The sequence below is a fragment of the Haliaeetus leucocephalus genome, unplaced genomic scaffold (assembly GCF_000737465.1).
Source record: "Haliaeetus leucocephalus isolate CR32 unplaced genomic scaffold, Haliaeetus_leucocephalus-4.0 Scaffold162, whole genome shotgun sequence".
Lineage (NCBI taxonomy): Eukaryota > Metazoa > Chordata > Aves > Accipitriformes > Accipitridae > Haliaeetus > Haliaeetus leucocephalus.
Window position 1 is genome coordinate 12853569 of NW_010972598.1, and position 25202 is coordinate 12878770.

The following is a 25202-nucleotide window of genomic DNA, read 5'->3' on the forward strand; positions in this document are numbered from 1 at the left end:
CAGCATACAACTCTCATTTTACTTTTAATACTCAGTTTAATCTCACACAGGATTTGTGCAGACCCTCAGCGTAGGGGTGAATTTTACCCTTTTCTGTTTCCTTCTTTTAATTAAGCAGATAGCACTCCAGTTAAAAATACCAATACTCTAGTTACTAAATGACAAGAAAAACTTGCCATCCAGTTTTACCCCCCCACTAATATGAAAACTGCTTACTTAAACATTGCACAATTATTAAGGGGTTTCAAAAAGTCAGAAGCAGCTTTCCTGTCAGCTGAGACCTCGCAGATACCTCTCTGACCACCTCCGGGGGAAGAAGCTACAATATGACTATTACAGAATCGCTGAAGCAAGGGCAGAAACATCAAATGCTTCTCAACTCACAAAAGGAAATTACATACAATTCCCTTTCAAGTCTACCCAAGACCTTCACCACATCACATTCCTTTCTTAATACCAGCTCTTTGTTGGGATGTTGTGTCTACTCATAAAGTAACTCTCCTTCATATACTGTTCGAAAGCACAGCTTATTAAGAACATTAGCTTAGGAGATTGGTGGGGTCAGTACATGGTTTTCAAGTGCGTCACACAGAGAGAATGAGCTGAGATAAATGCTTGGATAGCAGCCACTCATTTTTAAAACCAGTTGTTCACAGTTATTTTTCTTAATTATTTTTGTAAGGCAAAGATGTAGTCCAAGAATGCACTGCTTATTTCCATTCATATAATATTTAAAATACTAAATTGTCTGCTTTTTAGACTAGGCTTTATCTTGACAGAACTAAAAAGACACTGACATAAATTAAATTACACAGCTCCTCTCTGATGCTCACTGCAACTGAAATGAACACCTCGGCAGGGGGATGTCCAAACCCTTCAGAATGACGCTTCATGAATTCTTTGCCTGAAGTGCTCTTTCATAACCTGGGATGGCGACACAGTTTGGTGTGGTATGTGACTTTTCTTACAGTAAGTAAGCTCACTCTGTCTCCAAGCTATAGTGGCCTGAAGAAGTTGGTACCGAAAAGCATTCCTGTCCCAGAAGTGTCAGGTTGCAGCTCTGTCCTGGGAAGGCTCAGCTCCCAAGGCACTCGGAGATAGAAGGTCCATCTAGAAAGGTGTCCTTTGTCAGAGCACAGTGCTAGCTAAAATTAGTGTTTTTATAACAGCAGGTGGGAGATTAATATTGATCCAAGTTATGATAATGCTGCTGCAGCTCACCAGAACTCCTGGGTTTCAGTTCTACAGCGGAGAAGAGGTTTGAAGGTAGTTACCATGTCTCTGGCAGACAGACGCCCTTTTCCTCTCTCAGGCCCTCTTCCTGCCACTAAATCCTGCTCCAGGGGCTCTCAACCACTTGCAGAGACCGTTCAAACTCAACGTTACTCGTGAAGAACACAGTGTTTGCACCAGCATGTCTCGGACCAGGGTTGGAGGCCAGACAGTGTGTCTGGTCTACACTTAGTCCTGTGAAGGAGTGTTTTACACTTCCCCTGTAAAAGTGTCATGCTACTGCCAAAGCAGAGCATACCCTTCAACAGACCAGAAAAAATGACCAGTAAAATGCAAATGCTGAAGGAAGACCCAAGAGTTGAATAGCAAGAAAAGCTCCACAAAGGGTTTGTATGTGCACCCAGCCCAGCATCCCTCAGAGCACCTGAAGCCAAAGCAATGCCTGGGGTGCAATACTTGCACAGGGAATGATAGGAGTTATTCTGCACTCAGCCTCCATCACCTACACCACTGCAAAGCAATGCAAAGCGATCTGAAGCTCTCCTGCTGCTGTTCAGCAGCATTTTATGTCCATTTTAAAATCACTTTGCCTCACTATGAATGGCTAAACAAAAGACAGACATACGGGTAATCAGGCTCTTGTCTTAGAATCAAGTTTTACTATTAAATTGCCATTCTACACTTAAGTTGATTATTGCAATCAGCATTGCACATAAATTGCTATTAATTAGTGCCACTCTAACCTTAAGGAAAGCTCAGAGCCCATTTGTTGGTAGCTTCCAATCTGACCCAGAATGTCCGATGATTTAGTAAAATCTTAGGGGCAAGTTTGAATTTACAATTTCAGATTTCAATGCTCAAAAAATCAGAACTTTTCAACACATACCAGAGACAGAAATAGTTATCCAATAACACTTACATTAGAAGTGTGAACTTCTGTTAGTTATGGCAGTAAAAATTCTCCTGTAGATTTATATAGATATACTTATTTATAAATGAATGTAACAATATATTAATTACTGTGTAATGTGTATACCAATATAAATTTATATTCATATACTGCAGTATACAGCACGATCCATTCTAGGTCTATGTACTCTGTAATACCTATTCTAACATAGGAAAAGTTAAACTTCTACAAAGCAGCTCTGTATTGATAGCTGTAGCCCTAAGAAGCACATGGTACTATTTTATTACAACTAAGTCAATGTGATAAATATCTAGCATAGATTTTTAGAATATTATTTGACAGATATCACCTTGATTACTCACTTGTCTGCATCCCCTTTTGTTTAGACATTCTCATGTGAACCTCAAACAAACATTACTAATATAGATGGAAGGGGCAGGAAAGGAACTACTCAGTGTTTATACTGTAGATACGATTCACCGATACAGAATTAGATTTACCTTTACTGGTGCTCTAAGCCCTTCCCTTCCGTACAGATTAAATGGTAATCAGCAAGAACTGAAACACATCTTTAACATCAGCCCTGCGTACCTGTTTTACCCTACACCTCTTGAAAACTTTCCCATTCCTTGAGCCACCCGTGGTATCCACTGTTTCTATTGTAGCTTTTTACCAGCCAGACTATAAAAGACAATGTAAGGACCACTCCAATCTCCCTCTTTATTTATTGTTACTTTTTCTGACAAACAGTTTTAGGGAACTTATTTCAAAGAAGAAATTAATCTATCACAATTCATGTGGCATTAACTAACCAGCAGGAACTTCCGCCTGCTGTAACACTATGACTTGAAAATTGCGCAACACCTTTAGTAAACACTTCCTCATATAGGAACAAGGATAAAGCTGAGCAACTCACTCCCTCTCATTCACTGCCCAAGAGAGGACTGCTCAAAGCAGACAGCCTGGGAACCCAACTTTCCCAGACCACGGAGACCACTGCTAGACAAGCAACTGAGATGACTAACATACTTCTTGTATCTGTTGTTTTGCTACATTTTCTCCAAGGTATGACTTTTTTTTTTTTTTTTTAAATCCTTTATCAGTGGTTGCTGAACTTTGTCCAGCAATTTTATGAATTGTAGATATACTGAACTGTAGATAATACTGAAGAACAGTGAATTAAAGCCATTGAAAAAAAATGGTACTGCTGAAGTTAGGGATGTTTTCTTTTTTCTCTTTCTGTTCAAAGTGATTATCTAAAATTCTCTAGTTAGAGAATTATTTACTTGTGTGAAAACTGGCCATAGATTGCCTAAGGACGCAGAACTGGTTAGTTTTGTGAGCCAATTAAGAAAGTAGTTCCCCTGCAAATAGGCAGACAATTTATCCAATTGGGACAACTTATTAAACTGACAGCATTTTAGCTATAAAAGACAAGACTTTTATTTGAATTCAGTTAATGACATCACCTGAATTAAAATAGTTAGCACCCTTATTATCTGTGTGATGCTTTGGGTTACGAGTATTCATATGACTTAACCTTAACAGACCACGGTTTTTTCCCATGTGCACTGTTTCTTTCAGTTCCTGTCAACAGGGAAGAGATTTTTTCAGAGCTTGTCATGCACAAGCATGCACAGGTTTTATATACATAATTAGACATGTAATTTGTATTCAGACAGGTATCTTTATGATTTCATTAGTAGCACAGAATATCTGAAATGTGTACAGTACTAATGCTTAAGGTGTTACAGATTTTGTTTCTTGACAAAACCAAACCTTCACTGTCAATGAAATTCTCACTATAGCTTTTTCTTCCTGGTTTGGGCTCTTGGAAAAGTACATAATTATTTGTTCCTTATTAGCACTTTTTCTAGCTATTGTACGAGGCCAAAGGAACTTTTCTTCCTTAAAGCTACTGACTCAAGACAATGCCTGAGGCAAAACAAAGACAATATAGTGAGTTGATTAAAAAACTACCTCTAAGAAACCATCTTTTCCAGAACAAAACTAACCTGTTTTTCCTCGAAACATCTGTATCACACTGCAGGAAAAGGACAAGTTTAGTTCTGAGTCTCCATTCAAATCTTGCCTAAACTTGAATCATCTGGGCTACAGTTAGCCTTGTAAAAAAAGTCTGCAACAGGGAGTGGATAGATAAAATTGGAGCACAGAACTCTGTTCCGAGAGGCCTAAAATATTACTGTGATTATTACGTAAGAACGAATTTAAGCTCATGGAAAGACTATGTTTGCAAGGCAAAAAGACTTTTTAAATGTAAACATTAGTTGCTTAAAATAAAACATCATTGTAAATTACAGCAACAAACTTGCACTTGGTATTTGCTAACAGCATGGGCATGGATAGTTACTGTGTCCTGCGTAAAGACCCAGCTGATGTAAGGTAACTTCTTAGGACCTACTACCATTATACTATCACACCTTTCTCTACAGCACTCAGCTCTGTCAAGATACAACCAAGTTTATTCTGCAATTATTTTTGGAAAGGGTTTAATCAAATAAACCAGTTATGAAGAATTAATCTGTATATTTTATGGGAACAATTTGCATGAGGATGTGCTCTGTTGTTCCAGATACAGAAAATTACAGTAATTGAATGCCCCACTCCTGTAAAAATCTGGCCTTGAGGCAGACAATTAAAATGGGAGTTGCACTCTCCCTTTGTTTTTTGGTTGTTTTTTTTTTTTTTTCAAATACAGGCTCTTGTGCTTAGCGCTGAGCCCTCAAGAATTTGCCCATTCAGGTGAAATGACCTTTTGCAGGAGATTAAAGAGCTCAGGAGGCATATAAAACCCGCTGTTGCCTTGTTGGAAACTAACACATCCCTTGTACGACCCTGCCTTCTCAAATGCTGTACACCAGCTGCTATTATTAACTTCAAATGATGCAACGTGTGTTGACCACCATGACCCTGCAAGTCATGCCACAAATTAACTTTTGTCAAGATTCACTCAGGCTCAGAAGCAGAAAACAAAAAGAAAAGCTTTTCATCATCACTGTTTTTCCTCAACAAGTTCTTTATAGCCATTGCAGACACACAACCCACCTTACGATTAAGACCAGTAAAAAGGGTTATGTGAGTTAAGGAATCATCAGGATTTCTTACCGCCTTCAAGATTTTCCTACTTTACCGCTTATCTCCTATTATTTTACCTAGCCTTGTTCCAATGCCTTCTCCAGTCCTTTTGCTGTCACATGTAACCACCCTCAATCTGACTCAATAGGTAAGAGTGTGTCTATTAAAGAACCGTCACAAATATTTACATGAAAAGACCAGCTGAAAAGCTTTCTAAATGAGAAATCTAGGCTTGGTCCAGACTTGTGGTGAACTGTATGAGTTTACTTGCTTACCTAGAGGCAGTCTTAACTTGTATGTTATCATGTGATAAGGTTTGGAGATCACTAATTTCACAGAACCGTGTAACTTATTTCATGTCATCTGCAAAACGTGAAGGCAAAGGTTGCACCTTGCATAGCTCGTCTAGCATGTTGGTACTCAAAACTGCTGATTGGTGCTGGGGAAGAAATCTAAAGCGAATTGCATAAAATATTCTGACACCTGGAAATAGCCAGGTATGTTAACTCATCTGAAATCCAGACTGTAACAAACCTCATGTTAGATCACATAATGAGGGTGACCGCTTAGCAGACCAGATGAGCTCATGTCAGAGCCAGTGCAGAGAACACAGGAGAAATGAGCGGTGCAACAGATGAATCACTATACAGCCCAAAAGAATCAGTCTTGACAGACACGGAATACGGTGTTTAGCAAGTTAATACTGTGTTTTCATAAACATACGTCTGTTTCTCCCTAGGGAGCACAAGCAAGAAATTACCTGGAGTTGAGCAATATGAAATAGTTTATCCACGGAAATTGCACACAGTCCATAAAAGAGATACAGAAAGAAATAAAGAGGTATTAGAAGAGATAACTTTTTTTTTTTTTGGCTGGGATATGCGGAAGGTTTTCTGCAGTCAGAGTAGCCTTGGTTTTCAAGGGTAAGAGAATGTGGAGCCAGATACTTGATCTTGCAAAATGACATGAAAGAAAACCTGGAAGAGTGACCCCATGTCCAGTAAAGATGGGCTGTGAGGTGTGCTCAGTATGCTGTGAAGTACCTGCATGCCATCGGTGGGTCTTCTGTACTTGTATCTCTGCAAAGCCGTAGGTTTTGATACTACTCAGATTTTGAATAACCTATGGACATTTTAATTTGAAGTAAATTAAATCAAATGCTTAAAACTAAACACGTTCTTACATACTGCAAGAGAGTTATGAAAATGTTTGAATTTAAGCATTTGCTTGAGCTCCTTCCTGAATATCCAGGTATGTGTTTATGATTGTAGAAATACATTTGCAAAGTTAAATTTGTTCCTCTAATTAAAAATATGAAACAGAGTGACCTCTTGCTTATTCTATAATTGCCAGAATACTTATTTCTGGTGGGAGGAGGAGGAAAAGAATGCAGCTGGCAACTCAGAAACAGGCAGCTCATAGTGAGGCCAGGAATTGTAACAGTCCATATTCTAACACTTAAATCTGTTTACAGACAAAATATGATGACACAGTGGAGTATGGATTCAAAGCCAATGGAGAGGAAGTCATACTGCACCTACAAAAAAACAAGTAGGTTCAGTTCAATTTTACCTTGAGCATTATTCCTCACTATAAATGGCTCTGTAGAGCATTCAGGATATTAAGAAACAGGATTTAGGTTCTTGTAAGACAGAGGTATTTTGGTAAATACAACCTTTCAGCTCCAATGAGAGAAGAGGGGAGAGAAAGCATCATGTCACTGTTTTGGTAATGTGAAATAACTATGCAGACATATGACTGCTAACTCTGTTCTCCCTTTTATTTCCTAAATGGCTAAATACACTGAATGTTTAATGTTTTCATATTATTTCACAAGTTTTCTGTGTCCATGGATAGTCTCTGTGTTGTATTTATTTACTCCACGCTGGTAGAAACTACAGAGAAGAACAAGAGAAATATCCATGAAATGGGGCAGTGTTGGCTCTGTATGCTTTTTAAAAAATGGAAAATATTAGTAAGAAATGCAATAATCCTTAATAATTCAGCTTCCAGCACTCCCTACCTTAACACTACTGCTGTTGGACTTTGAGCGGTCTAATATACACTGGCATTGACAAAATGCTTTATGGAAATTGAAAGCAAGGAGAGGCCGCCTCCTTGGCTGAAGAGATTAACAGCATTTAAACAGGACATGCAGAGGGTACAGAGAAGCAGTGGGCTTTGTTACAGAACGAAGCATACAAAGAAAAGTCCAGAACTGTACAGAGCAACACAAAACAAAGCACAGTCGTGATTTTCTGCTTGCTGGCTCCACCATAATATTTAACAAGGGATCAAACAAGTCTGCTTTAATAGGTACTTTTCAAATGGCTGTGTAAATACAATAGTACTATAATCAGTTCATGTTAAATAGACTCTAATTAACTGTTTGCCCCTGTTTTAATCTAATCTAAATATTTGGAAGGAGGGGAAGGGAAATGATATTGTACTAAATCCCACTCTTTAAAAAGAAATGGGATTGTGGCAGTTTGAGGTAGTTGCCCAAACAGAAGTGAGTGTAGACTTGCTTTGCTGCTAGTTTTAGTAAGACTACAGCCCTGGCTTAAAGTTAAGCACCTTCTTAGTGCTCTGCTGCAGAGGAGCCTGAGTGCACAGAGCCTTGCAGGATCTGGCCTTCCACAGCAAATCACAAATGTGTATGCTAACAAGAAACCCAAAGACACCTTTCCCAGTGGTGGCAGAAATACAGTAATATATTCCATAGTCACGATGTTCTCCTTTGAAGGTTCAGGAATGTGTATGTGTACAAAAGTAGCATTCCATTTAGACAGAAAAGAAAAATCAAGTTCAGGTAGAATGATTACAAAGATGAGAACTTGCGCTAGCAAAGTTATAAAAATGCTGTGAGCAAAAAAATCGGAAAAAGATATGTTAGTGTGATCTCCATACAGAATCTCTGAGTGTGTGTACATGTACACATACATGTATGCACTGGCACATGTGGAACAGATGAGACAGCTTTTCCACTGACCTAGATCTTTGCTATTTATAATCAGTGGGGGTGAACTGGGAAGAGAACAGAACAGCACCATTTCACATGCACCGTGGAGTGGTAGAAATGTCTACACAAATTGGGAGGCCAAAAAAGGATCAATACCACATATGTAATTATACATTTACTTTCAGATCTACTAGGAGATCAGTTTATACCAATGAAATAAGTAGACTTTAATTGCTTTCTTATTTTAGAAACGTTCCTTTGTTTGAGTAAGGATTACGAACAGGCAGAACGCCCCACCCAGCAGCTTTGCTTCCCTAGTTTTTCAATACTAATAATAACCTGAGTAATCATTTGAATTCCTTACATACTTTGTGTGTTATGTAATTGCCTCATTTCTAGACAGCTACAATTTATTTTGAATAATAATTGCACTTGACTCTTTGCAGGCATCTATTAGCTAGAGACTATACTGAAACAGTTTATTCTGATGACGGTCGACAAATAACAACAAGTCCTCAGATCAAGGTAATAAAAATAGGTTTCCTTCCCTCACTCATACTTGCAGTCTTGAGGAGGTCTGTATGAGATTCATGGGTCCATGAAACAATAGCACATATCAGACAGAAAGAAAAGCTTTTAAATCAAGGTTCTGAGCACTGTTAGGATGCCTCTGAAGGGACAGGGAAGATGTGACTCCTGACTTTGGCAGAGCTACACTGATTTACACTTTTTGAGAATGAGACACACAGTTTGTCTCTCAAAAAGACAACCACTTTTTACCTTAGTGACTAACGAACACATTTTCTCAGACAAATTTCTCTTTTGTCAGGAAAGGGAGCGGAGCCAGGGCCATTCCACTGCTTTCTACCTTCTGATTTTGCCCTCCTGACTTTGCTCATTCTGCACAACTCCATGACTTGTTTTTACACCCTAATCTCAGTGAGATCACAGAATCTGATAAAGACACATTTCCTCACTGGCTCACGTTACCACCCACGCTCACAGCAAATGCACTGCAGGTTACCCCAGGTGGCTTCTCTGAGCCATGACGAATCAGTTATTCAGATCCAGACACAGAGGAAGTCACTGTAGAAGTTAGTTTTTAATTAACTTTGCACTCACGGGTCTTATCTTCAACAAAGCTCTCACTTGAAGCTTTTTGTCCAACGCCATGCTATGTGTTTTAACACATGTAATTTGGAAAACAAAGCCTAATATTTCTTGTCATGGAGCGATCAGCAGGAACAGGAGGATCTTGAGTGAAATAAATGTGCATAAAGAATTCTGGGTTGGTTTTTTTGTGGAAAATGATGCCATTTCTGATTGCTCCAATTACTTTTAGTCCCTGAATGGATCCTGTGAAAAGCAAATAGCACCTATACCTGGTCAAAGACAATCTCAAACAGGCCTACCTGTGCAGCTTGCTGAATAAGAAATTCCTACGTTGTAGATACTTTATTATGATCGAGATCATTGTTGTTCTTCTTGTATCCTCAAGAGATGGAGAGTAATTCTCCACTTCTTTCTCTAGTAATTTTCACTTTGCTGATGTCTTTTTCACTGTAAGAAAGTTGGCACATTGTGATGGAAGGAAGACAAATAAATGGTAAAGTGAAACGAAACATCTATGAGAAAACAAAAGGCACAACGCATGCAGGTTTGAATACTGTGTTATAGGTCCCTCTTAAGAAATCTATTAAGGAAAATGCTATGGGTAAAATTTTTCACAATACCTCTGTGACTTTGAAGTCTCTTTGAAGACAGAAGTGTTCATTAGACCTTAGATCCTTAAGTCAACTAAGACATGAAAATTTCTCCCCTCATCGTATGTTTTAATACAATACATGCATTTTAATCTCATTGGAGTTAATGCATTTAATTGTTGGGTTAATATTAAAGGGTGTTTCCTTGAAATTTGGCCACAATAAAATCATTTGGTATGGACCCTAATTCAGCAGAGCACATCAGTATATGCTTAATTTTGAGCAGTGAGCATGCATATTCTTGTTTGCATGTACTGTTGTGTATTGACCAGAGCCCACCATGATTGGATTTGTCACAATCTGGGTCACTCTGTCTTGAAGGTTAACAGTAATGGTACTGTAGCAAACATGGAAATGGTCACCAGCTTCTTCCATTTTAAGAATCTCCTCTAACAGGAGATTTCCTCAGACAGTGCAGTTTATTGTAGCTTGTAGCTGGTCTAGTTTGTCTTCTGAAATCGCTGGATCTAGGCCAATTCAGTGCAGTCAATGAGACATGGCCCAATTTGACAATGTATTCTTTCTTTCCAAACAGGATCACTGTTATTATGAAGGTTACATTCAGAATGATGTTCATTCCATAGCAAGCATCAGTGCTTGCAAAGGTCTAAGGTAAGACGGAGGTTTCATTCCTAAAGTGTACCAATGGCAGAATACGCATACTCTATGAGGATAAATTTTCCAATATAAAAAGAACCAGGATGTAATTAAGTGGTGTTATCTTTTATTCACGCTTACAGGGAAACCAGTTTACCAAACAAAAAAAAAAAAAAAAGGAAAAGAAGGAGAAAAAAGTTACCTTTCTACATCAGTTTCAGTGTTTATAAATTAGAAGCTAAAGAAACATCTATATCAATACATTTATATGACTAATTCCATATTAGATCTGGTCATAAATCATAGCATTTGGTGGTGCTTACAGCAAACAGTTAAGGCTGATGCTTCTAAGATGTAGGAAGCTCCACTGACACTTCAAGAGAAGGCTACATTATTTTCAGTGCTACAGCAGTTACAGGGTCAGGAAGTTCAAGCTGTTGTATGAAAAGCTCAGTTAAAAGAATCTGCTGATTTGTAATCACTGAAGACACAGTGGTATAACATAAAAAGGTAGGAGGATGACTTGAGTCTGAGAAGCTGCAGCAGAACATTTTCTTAATGGTTAGTGGAGTTTGGCCAAAACTCAGACTTTCTTTGTGAACACTTCTTGCATATCCTGTCAAGTTTACATGTTAACACAGAACACTTATTTTGACATTTGCTGCTCAAAGTCATTCAAAACTCTTAATTCCTTCCAATATTTCTGATTTTCATCTCAATTCAAGATGAAAACATATCTTTGAATTCCCCACTGAACTGAAATTCACTTTTCAATCACCTCTGCTAGCACAAAATCCCCAAATTTAAATCTAATTAATTCCTAAACCAGTTTCTTTTTGACTGACAGAGACTCAGAGACTTTACTGACTAGTCAAATCTTCCAAGTGACTCAGCAGCTTTGATTTCTGCTGTTAAATTGTTGTACACTCTGCCTGCATGCTGCTAAACTCTTCCATTGCATCAGTGTGTGCAATGGTCTGTACGTTTAGGCTAAATGCTCTTAGAGATAATGGTGCTATCTTGACTCAGTCCTGCGGATTCAAAAGATCACAGTCTAACTAATTTTCTTAGTGGCTATTTTGAGACCCATGGCCAGAAGTACCTCATTGAACCCTTGGGAACTTCAGACAGAGATGAACATGCGGTCTATAAGTACGAGAAACTCGAACAAAAGTCCATAAAAACGTGTGGTCTAATCAATAACACCTGGGAAGCAGATTCAAATGACCCCATCAATGACACCTTCAAATCCAGCAATAATCCAGAAGTAAGTACGTAGTTAAGCAACAGTCCAGTAAGTACATGTCAGAAAAGAAATTGCAGCCATAGGAGAACTCTGTGAGTAGCACAACTCCCACTCTGGCTGGTGGCACCTCCAGAAAAGAAGCAATTGCAAACAGTGAAGAATAATAATCAGGTCTTAAAGATCCAGTGCGGAATCTCACAGATCTGAGATTTCAGAGTCACCACCTGAGTTAAGTCATCCTGCATGTACTAATAGGTGCCCATGTGCATCTTTAAACATCTAAATACTTCTTAATATCTAGCCTACCTTTCATCATTTTAAAACAAGGCAGTCCCCATTCTAAATGACTTGGGTAAAGAAATACCCTCATAACTAATACATGGGTTTGAAATTGCAAATGTTGAAACTGAAACAGGCCTTACAAGTCATTTAAATGTATCTTTTCTTTAGATGGAAGCATATCTGAAAGCAAAAAAGTATCTGGAACTTTACATAGTTGCAGATAATACTTTGGTGAGTATTGAAACGATTTTTTTTCTCATTTGACCAGCTAGAGATAAGCTTTCCGAAGCAGGTACTACTCATGTCCCTGGGCTCCTACTACAATTACAGTGCTATACTATGTTTTACCACTGACTTTGGCTAGGAATAGGATCTCCTAATGTCAACTGATTTTGAAAATCCCACCTGGAGATGAGAAGAACTCAGAAAACACCATACAGTGCCTGTCCTCTTCTGCACCATACACATAGATATATATTTTGAAAGGGCTTGATCCTTAAACACATTGCCTGATAAAACAGTACATCAAAAAGATAATAATATGTAGACCAGGCATGGTGTGGTTTGCAATGCAATCTTCTGTGGGATATGTTCTGATAAATCACTATTTTCCTCTCCTTTCCTAACATACTGTATTTACTTTTTTAGTATAAGAAGTATGAGGAAGATGTTCAAACTGTAAGACAAAGGATATTTGGAATAGTCAATTACATCAACACGGTAAGAGCAAATACAGCAAAGTGAAATTGAAATAGAAGTGATTTCTAATTTTTTTCTTTTGCAAACATCATGAATTTTCATTATTACATGTAGAAAAGAATGAAAACTGAACTTCATTGTAATTTATGAAACAAATTTAACACATCTGTCCATATTATCCTGTTCTTTGCCTTCAGATATGAGATTTCTAGAAAGGAAGACCTATACTGTATTGTCTTAACACTTGTTAAAGTGAATGATTGAAATCCTTTGAAAAGAATGAACTGATTCTCAATTCTTCATTTCTTTTGCAAGTCAAATTTCTTCAAAAATACTGCTGGAATTTTCAAGTATTTTAAAGCCATTTTTATAGTTGGTTTAAATGTGGGGGGGAAAATAAGATTTCATGTTTTGTTTCTTGGTTTTTTGTTGCAACTTCAAAGTGCAGAAAAGCTTAAATCAGGTCTGGAGTGGACTATGTTGCAAGTGACAGAAGTGAACCAATTACCAGGACAAGTGTTTGTTTCAGAAGTCTTCATAACATGCTACATTTTTACAGCAAGGCTGTTTCTCTGCTGCAGGTTTATAAGGCCATAAATACCTACGTGGCTTTAATTGGCCTAGAAATCTGGACACATGGTGATAAATGCCTCGTGAGTCGTGTTGCAGGATCCACTCTGGACAGTTTCTCAAAGTGGCGTCTATCAGATTTATTAAAGAGGAAAAGAAATGACAATGCTCAGCTAATCACGTGTGTATTATTCTGTTTCCTATTTGCATTTCCAAATAGGTTCAAGGAATTTGTTCTTTTAAAATTGGTCACCAACCAGTCAGAGACGCTGTCTATACTGAACTGGATTTCATGCTTTCCAGTACAAGGTTGTACTAATTCCAGGACAAAAATGCGGGCTCTCTTTTCTTGCTTTTATTTTCTTCATGGAATACAATTCCCTGCTAGGACACAATATCTAATCTGTTTATCTGAACCCCTGCAAAAACAGGCAACGTAAACTTCCACTACATCTCAGTCTCTCCTTTTTCCTGCTCTGGTCCCAGAACAGTTGAGTGTCCTGAAGACTGCAGCATAGTCTAACAACCTAAGGAGACATGACATGAAGTTTAACAGCTGGGAAATGCACGTTGCCAAACTAAACCACCACTCGCTTTGCTATTCTGGCTCATGTTCAATGGCCCTGATTCATCCAAGCACTTTGCTACATTTAGAGCACTTCATCAAGCTCTTTACACTCATACAGATGCTTTAAGTCTGATGAACTGCAATGTAATTTAAGTAAAAATTTAAAATGAAAAGTGTATTCAATTGTTTTCTGATATGCCGTGATCTTAACCATGTCCTCAAATATTGTATTAAATCAGGGATGCAAACGAGAGCTGGAAATGAGTATATGCTTAAAGCCTTCAGCCTGGTTAAGAAAGCAGACACCTTCAGATCTGCTTCCTGGTCACATCACTGCATTTCACTCTGCCCTTCTTCCTTACAGAGGCTATGACTTTGAGGGGACAACGATTGGATTAGCCTTTCTGAAATCCATATGCAGTGATATATATTCTGCAGGTATTATTCAGGTCTGATTTATTTTTATTTTATTTGTTAAAGGTTTATCTATGTTTTTTACCGAACCAGCAAAGAACGTTTATGAAAATTATTGGGTGTGCAACATTTTCAGTTCTCTGTCTGATTCATATCATTATTTTATTAGACTGTAGAAATTCACAGTCAGAGATTTTATTTTAAATGAAGTGCAGAGGGTAAAGACAGCACACACAAAGCATGGCATCTGCCGTTACCTAAATGCCAACATCAAACTCAGACACCTGTATTTGGAGTACCAGGCTCCAATAGAGTCAGAGGAGAGAAATAAGTGATTTTGTGCCTCTACCTTAAGGTTCCCTGTTTTGAACAGGGAATTGGTTCTGACTGTCTTAATGCATATCATCAGTTTAGCCACTTAATTACAGCTGCCTAAACTACTGTACTTAAACTTCAGCCTAAACAGGAACATAGATCCAAAACTTTACCAACAACACCGGGAACTCAACTGCTGCACCCAGCTTCAGAGGCCGGGCTTGCTGCTAAGAGGAATAACCCACATGAAATTCCAGCTTTACCAAACCATAAGGAAATCCTAGGATGATCTTAAAACCAGAATGCTTTTCAAGGTGCAGTGATGCATTTTGTAGCAGCATGATTTGCAGTGCCATGCTGGAAGAGTATGACCACTATGCTGCCTCGTGCTTTATGCATTTCCACTACCACCTGATGTTTATACATCTGGATTTCACTCAAAAGACCAGGACTTTTCCTTTCCTCGCTCCCACCAAGCAGCATGAAACACCAAGCTAAGAGCAAACATGGAGCACAGCATCTGCCTTTCCTTTCTGTGCATGCACAACACTGTCCACAATAGTTACCTTGGTGTAATGAGTAATAATTACATTGCACCCACGTAATTACCCTAAGCACAGAGACAGCTATCCAGAGAAAGGATTAAGAGTTTCAGATGTTCAGTTCCCCTTAACATTCAGTTGTTACTTCGCAGCCTAACTTCCTCATGTTTATTTAAAAACTAATTATACCAATTTATTCGTGTTTGTTAGTGGTATCATCTCATTGCTATTATAATATAATCCAGCATAAACTGTGGAATAGATGCATGCATGGATTGAACAACATATCAATCCTTATGTAGCAGTGAGGATAATTTCACTTGAAGAAAAGTTGTCCTATTTCTTAGCCACATGGCTTCTCTGATGTTCCTACTTGTTCTAAAATACTCACAGATATAACAGCCTGTTCTTATCTCTACAGGATCACAACAGAAATGAAATTGCAGTTGCAGCTACCATGGCACATGAGATGGGACACAACCTTGGCATGAGTCATGACACCAAAGCCTGCACATGTAATGATCAAGTTTGTATCATGACAGATACTGTCAGGTAGGAGTTTGGATAAAAAGGCAAGGGCATTAATGCATGGGGCAATTAAGGATGGGCTTTGGATAAGCTGCCAGTTTCCAAAATGCAGTAGTAAATTTTTTTTTTTTTCTCTGAGATTATTCCATTCAAATTATACAAAAAGAAGGGAAAAATGAAGAAATTCCAGGCCCTTGTAAAATATTCCCAGATGGATAACCTCTCCCCCGAAAAACCAACCAACCAACCAAAAACCTTAGTCACTTTTGGCTAACATCAGCTTTGCATGTATGGTGGAAGCCTTCACATTAAACCATAAATAACTTCTTCCTTACAATGACAACAGCATAAAACTGCTATGGTATCTCAGATGACAGAGCTTCCCCAAGATTTACCTAAAATATATTTTTGTTCTCTACCTTGGAGATGTCTCCTGTGAAAACCACGTAGAGTGCTTGCACCTTTAATAAGTACCTATTAGATAGGAATGTAGTTCAGTTTTCACTCTAGTTCAACACCCTGAGCCTCTGCTGGAAGGCCCAGTGGAAAACTCCTAATGCCTGAAGCATCCAGGCACAAACTGTATAGACCAGGCTTAAATCTTTGGGATGCAGGATTTATTACGTGCAATTTTTACATTTAGTACATTAACTACTTCTGATCTGTTTGTTTCCACTTTTTTTTTTTTCTGCTATAAGTAGGAGATAGCCATTGTATTTATTAATATATGTATTTGGTAAAATGGTTGCACCCAATAATTTGGGGGATGGTCACTTGTTTAATTTCTCTTGTAAAGGATATTGCTTCTCCTTGCCTACAGTAACCCTAACGCAAATCCTCCTGCTTTCTCAATATAGCTCTATCATCCCCAAGAAATTCAGCTCTTGCAGCCTCCAAAGTTTTGAGAAATACATGTTGAATGACATGCCAAAATGCTTAACTAACATCCCAGATATAAGCAGCATCATAGCACCTCCATCCTGTGGAAATGGCTTTCTGGAAAGAGGAGAGGAATGCGACTGTGGTACTCCTGAGGTATATGCATAACCGGGAATAAAATAATACTTGGAAGAGGCAATGAGTTTTATTCAGGCTGTACAGTAGCTGGTTTCTGTTAGTTTCTGAGGTAGCCAGTTCAAAGCTAGCTGAAATATTTCTCAGTAGAAACTGTGGTCATCAAATGGCTGATCTGCAGTGCAGGCACTTCTGTAAAGTGCATGCTAAATGGTGGAAAACACAACTGCATACTTTGTCATGCGGTATTGACAGAGGAACTGAGAATGAAGAAAAGCCATACATACAAAACTGTCTCAGCAGAAATAAGCAAGTTCCCTGCACAACTTCTATTAGCATTTTCATAATCAAACACACTTTGTATTCTTTATGTGCTCACTCACAATGGCTGGCATGGCTTCTAGTGAAAATGGTTTTCAGAAAAGCACAGTGCAGGTCCAAGATATCCTTCCCTCCCTTGATACCCAAGTACAGGATGGTTTTTTGAGAATGCAGTACAGAGGGGACCAAACCCTGAAGCAGTGTAGCAGAGCTCTGTTTGCTGATTCTGTCACAGGAGTGCACAAATCACTGCTGCAACCCCAAGACGTGCAAACTGACAGAAGGCTCCACGTGTGCACATGGAGAGTGTTGTGAAAACTGCCAGGTAAGACTCCTTTTAATCTCTAGCTTCTCATATTTTCCAGGGTATATTTTTTTTCCCTGTGAGAAAGCAGTAATACACCTTTCAAAAGAACCAATCCTCTTTACCTGTAATTAATGACATAGCACTGTAATGACAAGCACACTTTGTCCATCCCAAACTACACCACAATTATCAACTAAGTCTTTCAAAGTCCTGGAGCATTTTACCACCCATTTTCTCCTGGAAAGAACAGCTGAAGCACAACCAGGCAAAAATCTTACCAAGTGACAAAACCAACTTTAAATTAGATACGTATCTTGCTCCTCATGCAACTTGTACAGTGAGGATGAGATTTGTCTCCCCTAATTTTAGCCCTCTAGTTCAGTGTGGTTTTTAAATGGCATGGAGGAGCACTGTGTTAAATGTGGCATTGCTTTTCCCCCACTTCAGTATAAAAAACCAGGTGCTATCTGCCGAGCAGTTAAGCATGACTGTGACCTGGCTGAGATGTGCACCGGCTTTTCTGCAAATTGCCCAGAGGATCGATTCCGTGTGAACGGATACCCCTGCAACTATGGTGAAGGCTATTGCTACATGGGAAACTGTCCCACCCGAGAAAACCAGTGCAAAGCTGCTTTTGGACCACGTGAGTACAAGCTGGCATTGAAAAAATAAGGTTGCCTAGGTCAAAGGAGAGAGAGAGGTAGGCTTTGTCTGCTAGCAAATCATCAAAGATGTTTTGTAAATCAGGAACAGAATATCTACATAAATGAGTATAATCAGATTATAATCATGTGACCTGAAGCTCAGAGCATATAATGCAATGTATTTCTAGAGAAATGGGAAGTGGTAAGCATATTCCTCTTTTGCACAATGCTTTGAAGGTAAATTTGGAGGGGAGCTGGGTGAGTATTCTTTGCTTGATAGGAAGAGGAAATGTCTGTATTTCAAGATCATGTCCAAATTTAGCATGCCCTTATGTTTCTGAAGGAGTGTGGCGGCTTACCCTCTTCCCAGTCCTAAACCATCTCCAGTCCTGAATATGTCCCTTTTCTTAGGCAAGGTCTATTGGTTCGTACTGGATAGAGGGAGAACACACAGGATAGGTTCTGCTGTGTGTACACAATAACATTGTAGAATTAATGCATGAAGTGCAGAGAGAGTCATTTAGGTCCATGGGTAACTTCACTGGGAAAGGCCATTTCCTAAACAGGTGAAGGAAACTGAATACAACTAATTCTCACAGGCAGAGAACCTGAACTAATCCTATTGCATTTCCCTCTTTCACAGACGCTACTGATGCTGCAGCTTCCTGTTACCGGATGAATGAGAAAGGGGTATATTATGGATACTGCAGAAAAGAAAAAGGTAGTCACGTCCCGTGTAAAAAAAAGTAAGCACTGCGTTACAGAATTTGCTGGGATTTGGGAAGAGAGACCATTCCTGTTCATATTAAGAGACAGAAGCAGAGAGCACACTATTTTAGATGGCACATATGTCCATGTGTCCCTACTTGTTCAGCTTGAATATTGTGGTAAAGCCAGTTCTCAGAAAACTAGTTTCCAAATCATGAGATTAGTCTGAGAAAGAGCAAGTGTGTACATATATACATGCAAGCCTACTTGTGAGGATGACGGAGTGTATGTGCATGCATGTGCAGGTAAGTACAGGGAAGGGATTTTTGAATAGGGAACTTGAACCTCAAGTGAGCTGATGACAGGTCAGTTAAATAAATACTCATTTCTGCAAATTACTGTGGGCTCCCTGATAAGCTCAAGAGGAATTAAGAACATGCCACCTTCTACTCACAAACCAACCTGAGAACGCCACAAACCAAAACTCTTCTACGCAACTTTTTCTTTGGAGGTCCTGTACCCAACAAATTCAAGCTAGAGGAGAGGCCAGCTCAGATAGTTTTGCTGTGCAATGCCGTTGTTCTAGCAGCTCTTGTTCTCCTTCCAGAGATAAAATGTGCGGAAAGTTGTTCTGTACGGGGGGGACGGAGATGCCTCGGGACATGAGCCTAGTGACTTTTGATTCCTGCAAAGCAAGTTTTCCTAGAAATGGAGAAGCAGACGCGGGGATGGTTCTCGATGGAACGAAGTGCGGGAACGGGATGGTTAGTAGAGAATAACTTTTTTCCTCTCTTTCAGTCTTGCTTATATTGTTAGCTCTTTTACTAGACAAGAAAAATTTTAAACAGGGAATACTGAAGTGGACACTAAACATCTGCTGATCTGATACCTTCTGCCTTACATCTATCACAAATAAGTAGCAAACAGGAACTGCTATCATACTGATTTCCTTATCCTTGACTGCTATCTTATTATTTTTTACTGACACAAATATATGTGGCAACATAAACATACCTTTGTATGAAGGGTTAAAAGATCATACGTATATTACTATTTTTAGTTATTTCCATAATGGATGTGCTTGGCATCACTTAGTGCTATTTCCAATTTCTTTGCTATACATTTCTACTCGGGGGGTGGGGGGAGGGAAGGCTGAAGGACTGAAAAGGAGTGGAAAGCAGTGATGTCTGTACATCTTGCTGACTCCCCTTTGCTATAAAATACCCAAAGATCAAATGAAAAATTATATCCACATATCAAACTCCAAAGGTAGGTTTAAGTGATTTGCAGACCTGTTTCTATGCCTCCTTTTACACTTCATCACTTTACACAATAATGTACAAGCTCTGCATGTTCTGAAAGCTATAAATGACTTTGTTAACATTTGCCCTGTACATTTCAGGTGTGTAGCAATGGAGAATGTGTCTATGCTGAAGATGTCTTCAGATCTACCAACTGCTCTGCCAAGTGTACTGGACATGCTGTAAGATATGAACACTTGATGCTATTAACTTAAAAAAAAACAAAACAAGAAAATTATGCATATCAGCTACAGACCTTATTGATGACAGTATTTAAGTCACTGGGATAGGAATTTGCAAAAATTGTGGAATCAGAAGCTTCCTATATTTTTATGAAAGCAAATCTAACCTGATATAGCATCAATATTTTTGCTAAGGAGATCACAGGAGATGCACACAGATTCTGTGTCTGGCCCTGCCTCTGAGCCACAGTATCACGGCTATTCTCTTCCAGGTCATCTTCCGTTTTGGGAAGATAATTGTGCTCATCTTATTTGAACATTCAGAGACCTACAGATGTAAAGACTAACTCTGCTGCTTTGTGCCTTGTACTGAAGCTTTCACTGCAGAAACACCTGCAAAAGGCACACGATAGCAGACAATCAGGCCTGTCCTTTACTGTACAAAACTGCTACTCTCTGTGCGAAACTTTGGTTCAACTAAAATGAGAGGGGGTTTCCAGACCTAACTTAAATAAGCTGCCCAGGACCTTGATCCAGAGCTGCTGAAACTTTATGGCATCACAGCTTCACTCGTATTTCCTACCTGAAGATATTCCTGGCTTTGTGCTTCCCTAGGTGTGCGACCACAATTTGCAATGCCAGTGTGAAGAAGGATGGGCACCACCAACCTGTGACAGCTCATCGGCAGTTACCAGTAAGTGCTGTATGGCCACACATTGGGTACCGTATTCCGCTGGCTGAAATGAGCTGCTTTAATTCCAGTGAAACAGCCCTAACTTGCACTGGGTGCCAGACTGTTTCTTTGCAAATCTCACATATCTAGGTCTCCGATTTCTGTGCATCTTTAAGTCACGGCAGCTTGTATGAATGACTAGAGCAAGCTATTTTTCTTTCTAACCTGACAGAAGTGATACACTCAGGAGATTTAGAGTAGCAGGCTTTTCCTTTCTCCATCCAGAGATAACAAGCATACCATATTAGCTCATTGTCAAATTTGAGTGGAGGCAAGCTCCCAGAGGTTTTGCTGTGAGGGAGGTGGGAAAGTTTTATTACTTTATCATCTGCATGGAGCTGACCTCTAACTGATCCACCTCTGAGAGAAAACACTTTGTGTACAGATTTCCACATGTTGGGGGGGGAGGGGGAGGGGGAGGGAATTAAGCCTTTATTATTAAATATTTTTGTCCTCTCTCCACACTCACTAGAGCACTGTCAGCTCTCAACATTGTGGCTTGGTTGAGGCTTTAGAATAGCTTTGTTGAGGGAAAATTGTGAAGCCTTACTTGCATACAAAGCCAAAGGCCTGTACCCAGTTTTGGGTAACACCCTTTGAGAAAGGGGAGAGGAATGACAATGAAATCATCTTTGAGGATGGATCGAAAGAGCTAGGTTTGTTTAGCCCAAGGACAGCTCAGGCAATAACTACAGCCTGCAAAAATGGCAGGAATATATTCCTTTCCATCACCATTTGTGGCAGGAGAAGAAGCCTTAAGTTTGAGCAATAGTGAGGAAAAATAGGGTCCGGACCTTTCGAAAAAAATTACTTTGCCAGTGGTCTTGATGAGAAACTGCTTAGTAACAGTGGATCTTTAAAGGAATAGCAACTTGTGTTCTCTCTCCCTGACAGGCTTTGCTATTGTTGCTGGCGTGCTGGTTGTCCTCGCTGTCACAGCAACTGCAGCGGTGTTACTTATCCGCTTCCGAGTATTCAAGAAGAGGTAAAATAATTACCCCCATTGAGGGGGGGAGAACCAAAACCCTAAAGCCAAGCAACTTCTGGATAGGTTTTAAGCTGGGGTTTTCAAAGGGGGTGGAGGGAATTAGACACTGGAAAGCCAAGGAAGTTGGTCCATGACCTTTGTTGAGCTGTTTCAGAAATCCCATAGTTGGGAGAGGACCAAGGACTTGAAACTGTAGCTCTCAAGATTAATCCTAAATAATTAAAACAAGGGGAAAAAAGAAAGAAAGAAAGGATGGACATAGCTATGTAACACACCAATAGGAGTAAGAGGGGCATTCAACTTCAAGGTTTTTTTTACTTCAGTCAGGGTAAGATTTACAGTTATATGTAATATTTGCATAGCTGCCAGACCAGAAGGGGACCTGGAGCCACAAACCAAGTCTTTGTGGATCAAGAACAAAGACACAGAGAACACCCTGTCCTGGCGGTACCTGACCAGAAGGTAAGAGCAGGGAGGCGCTGGGTCAGCTATAGTCTCCCTGGGACTGTAAACGAAGGGTCGAAACATCAAAACTCATCAGCCAAAGTGTGCTACACTTCCACAAGGGTTTCAAAATGCTTGTCTTGGGCTGAGAGGACAGTGCTGCGAATCCCAGCATGGGGAGGGAGTCGGAAAAGCACATGGCACTAAGTCCCTAAGTAATCTGTCCGCAGTAAAGGGGCATGCAAAGATAATGCACAAGATAAGGGTTCCATCCACTTTAACTGTTCCCTGTTTCCAGAGGAATGATAAGAAACTTCTCCTTCCTGTACCTCCACTGCAGGAGAACAAACCACAGCTCCAGAGCGTAAGTACTTTTAGAGAATTTCTTTGCTTTCACACTGGCTTTGGGGAAGACAGCACATACCAGTTCATGCCATGGCAGAGACCAGCAATGACAATCTGATCCCAAAGGCTGGGGAAATCACTGCACTCCAGATAAGGCCCTGCACATTTTCTCAGGGCCAGACAGCATAAAGCATCCACGCTTCTGAAATGAATGCATCCTTTTACCCCTATTAATGCACTTTTTATATAGAACGCAAGCCTACACGTTCCCATGGGAACATGCAGATGCATACATATGCAGTATGTATATAGGGTCACTATCTTTTATATTCTTTTCTTTTACAGCCTATCGTAAGACCAAAAGGTCCTCCACCTCCTATTCCTTCTACCAAACCAACCTCTTCCCACACAGAAGCGATTTTTGTAAGTGTAACCCTACAACGTTTCACATTTTTCATCTGAGTTGCAAATGACTATCAGAAGCCAATTAGTATTTTCCATTTCTGACTATGATTAAAAAGAAATAAATCACAGACATTCAAACCACATATTCTTTAGGGTAGGAGTCACCTTTTTTGCCATGTAATCCTAAACTGCACAAGATACTCTTAATCTGTGCCAAGGAGTCCTGTAAGCCATCACAAACACATCTCATTAGCAATAGTACACGGAGTCCAAACCAACAGGGATTTCAGGTGTAAACACAATGCAAATGATGAGCATCTTTGCTACTACAGATGTCTGCAATAGTCCCTGTATTGTGGACATGTGGTAGTCTCTAAAGATGCCAGCTGTGAGGGGATCTCCATCAATGTGCATATATATATATTTTTTGAATTCTTAAAAAAAACTTGGAGACCAGAAGCATACAAATATTTGCCATTAACAAACCCAAAGCATCCTACTTAAACAAAAATGCCTCCCTCAAATATTTACCATCTCAGCATTTGAGCCCCTGCCCACCCGATATAAGGGTGTAAAAACCATCTTCAGACTAGCAACATAATTGCATGGTACTGCCTGCATAAAGAATGATGCATCGGGACTGAAAAAAACCCCACATATCAGCTTGATTATAAAAATACATTTAAATCCCACTGTCTTAAGAGATGCTTTCCTCAACATGCACCCTGAGCATGTGATCAGCTTTAGCTTTCCAAGCAGTCTATTTGAGCATTGATACTTGATACAGATGAATTTAAACACTGAGAACAGTTCAGTGGTCTTCTGAAACAGGAGAACTATACCCCTTGTGTATTTGTATTATTGTGCCTTCTTGTGTGTGGACAGATTAATCTAATTCACCCCTAGCTTTTCCACTAGGAAAATGCTGGAGTAAATACATGAGATAACAGTAGCAGCAGCTGAGGTCTGCAGAGGTTCTGCGGCTCCTCAGACAGGAAAGCCTAATGACATTTAAACTACATTTTTGTTATAGGCACCAGAAAGAAAACCTCCTCATCTCCCAGTTCCCAAAGGCAAACCTCCACCTCCACCAAAGGTAACCGGAGTTCAAATGTGAATAGCAATTCTTTTGGGATGTAATTTGTTGAAACTGCACCAGGCACACTGTGATTTAACTCTTTCTTTTTTCATGTAGGCTTTAAAACCTCCAATTAATCCCAGAGTATGAAGCTTCTGCAGTAGGGCTGATCAAGATACCTGAAATTTTCAGGGACAATTTGTTTGTCCCTCAATTCCTCCACTTTTGGCAAAGGCAACAAAGACAGTCTTCCTGTTCTCTTTAAAAAAAGAACAACTGACTGACAACTGCTTTGAAAGGAGAAGTTTGGTTTTCAAACAGTGAGGAACTCTTTAGTGATGACATCAAGCTACTGTCCAAAAGGAAACGAAGTAGAATCGCTACTTGCACTGAGGTGTAGACTAGGAGCAAGTTATAAAAGCTGCTTAACACATCCCAACTCCTAGGCCACCACCGCAAGATGTGGCTGCACTGGGATGCCCTGCATCTACACTTTTCTCTGTACAGACCTGAGAAGATCATGGAAAGTATGGCTATGGTATGTTTGTAAATTGTAAACTTTTTGCTACATTTCTGGATCTTTGCCAGCCCTCTCTCCAGCAACAGACCAGACCTTCTCCTTCATGTGCAAGCTGCAAGTTCTGGAAAGAGAAAAGTCCTTCCTGCCCTTCGGAGAAAAGTTTGTGTCCTCAAGACCTGAACTAGCCTTGGAAATGCATTGATTCTGGAAAGATCCTTTTGGATCGGATTCTCTCATTAATCCTTAGATTACCTGTTAAACAAGATTCCTCTGTTGAATAGGCAAAACTGGAGATACGCTTAAAAGCAAAGCACACAGGAGTCAAACCACTTGCTGCTTGCAAGTGCTCCCAGAGCTCAGGCTGTGCCAGTTTAAAAAGAGCTCCAGCTGCCACCATTGCACTTGGACAGAAAAATTCAGAAAAGCAGTGTAAACAAAATCCTTAATCATTTATTTCATTTGCCCCTCAGCTCCAGAAATATCTGAG

The 25202-nt window shown here is 39.6% G+C and overlaps 1 protein-coding gene across 1 annotated transcript; it reads left to right on the plus strand.

Moving 5' to 3' along the window:
* Nucleotides 1-3088: 3088 nt before the first annotated feature.
* ADAM28 (ADAM metallopeptidase domain 28) lies at nucleotides 3089-24902 on the plus strand. The gene is made up of 24 exons (XM_010562818.1): nucleotides 3089-3208; nucleotides 5979-6079; nucleotides 6714-6790; nucleotides 8648-8726; nucleotides 10500-10576; nucleotides 11633-11828; nucleotides 12258-12320; nucleotides 12738-12809; nucleotides 13370-13539; nucleotides 14291-14375; nucleotides 15619-15749; nucleotides 16583-16760; nucleotides 17296-17385; nucleotides 17815-18010; nucleotides 18655-18757; nucleotides 19327-19483; nucleotides 20122-20202; nucleotides 20818-20896; nucleotides 21830-21920; nucleotides 22286-22385; nucleotides 22666-22731; nucleotides 23058-23135; nucleotides 24151-24213; nucleotides 24313-24902. The coding sequence occupies exons 1-24, from the start codon at nucleotides 3160-3162 to the stop codon at nucleotides 24343-24345; spliced, it is 2415 nt and encodes an 804-aa protein (XP_010561120.1). The 5' UTR covers nucleotides 3089-3159; the 3' UTR covers nucleotides 24346-24902.
* Nucleotides 24903-25202: the final 300 nt, after the last annotated feature.

Coding starts and splice junctions, on each gene's coding strand:
- ADAM28 (XM_010562818.1), top strand. CDS start 3,160: ATGACTAACATACTTCTTGTATCTGTTGTTTTGCTACATTTTCTCCAA. Junction 20,203..20,817: donor CCAAGTGTACTGGACATGCT/GTAAGATATGAA, acceptor GTGCTTCCCTAG/GTGTGCGACCACAATTTGCA. Junction 24,214..24,312: donor AACCTCCACCTCCACCAAAG/GTAACCGGAGTT, acceptor TTTTTCATGTAG/GCTTTAAAACCTCCAATTAA.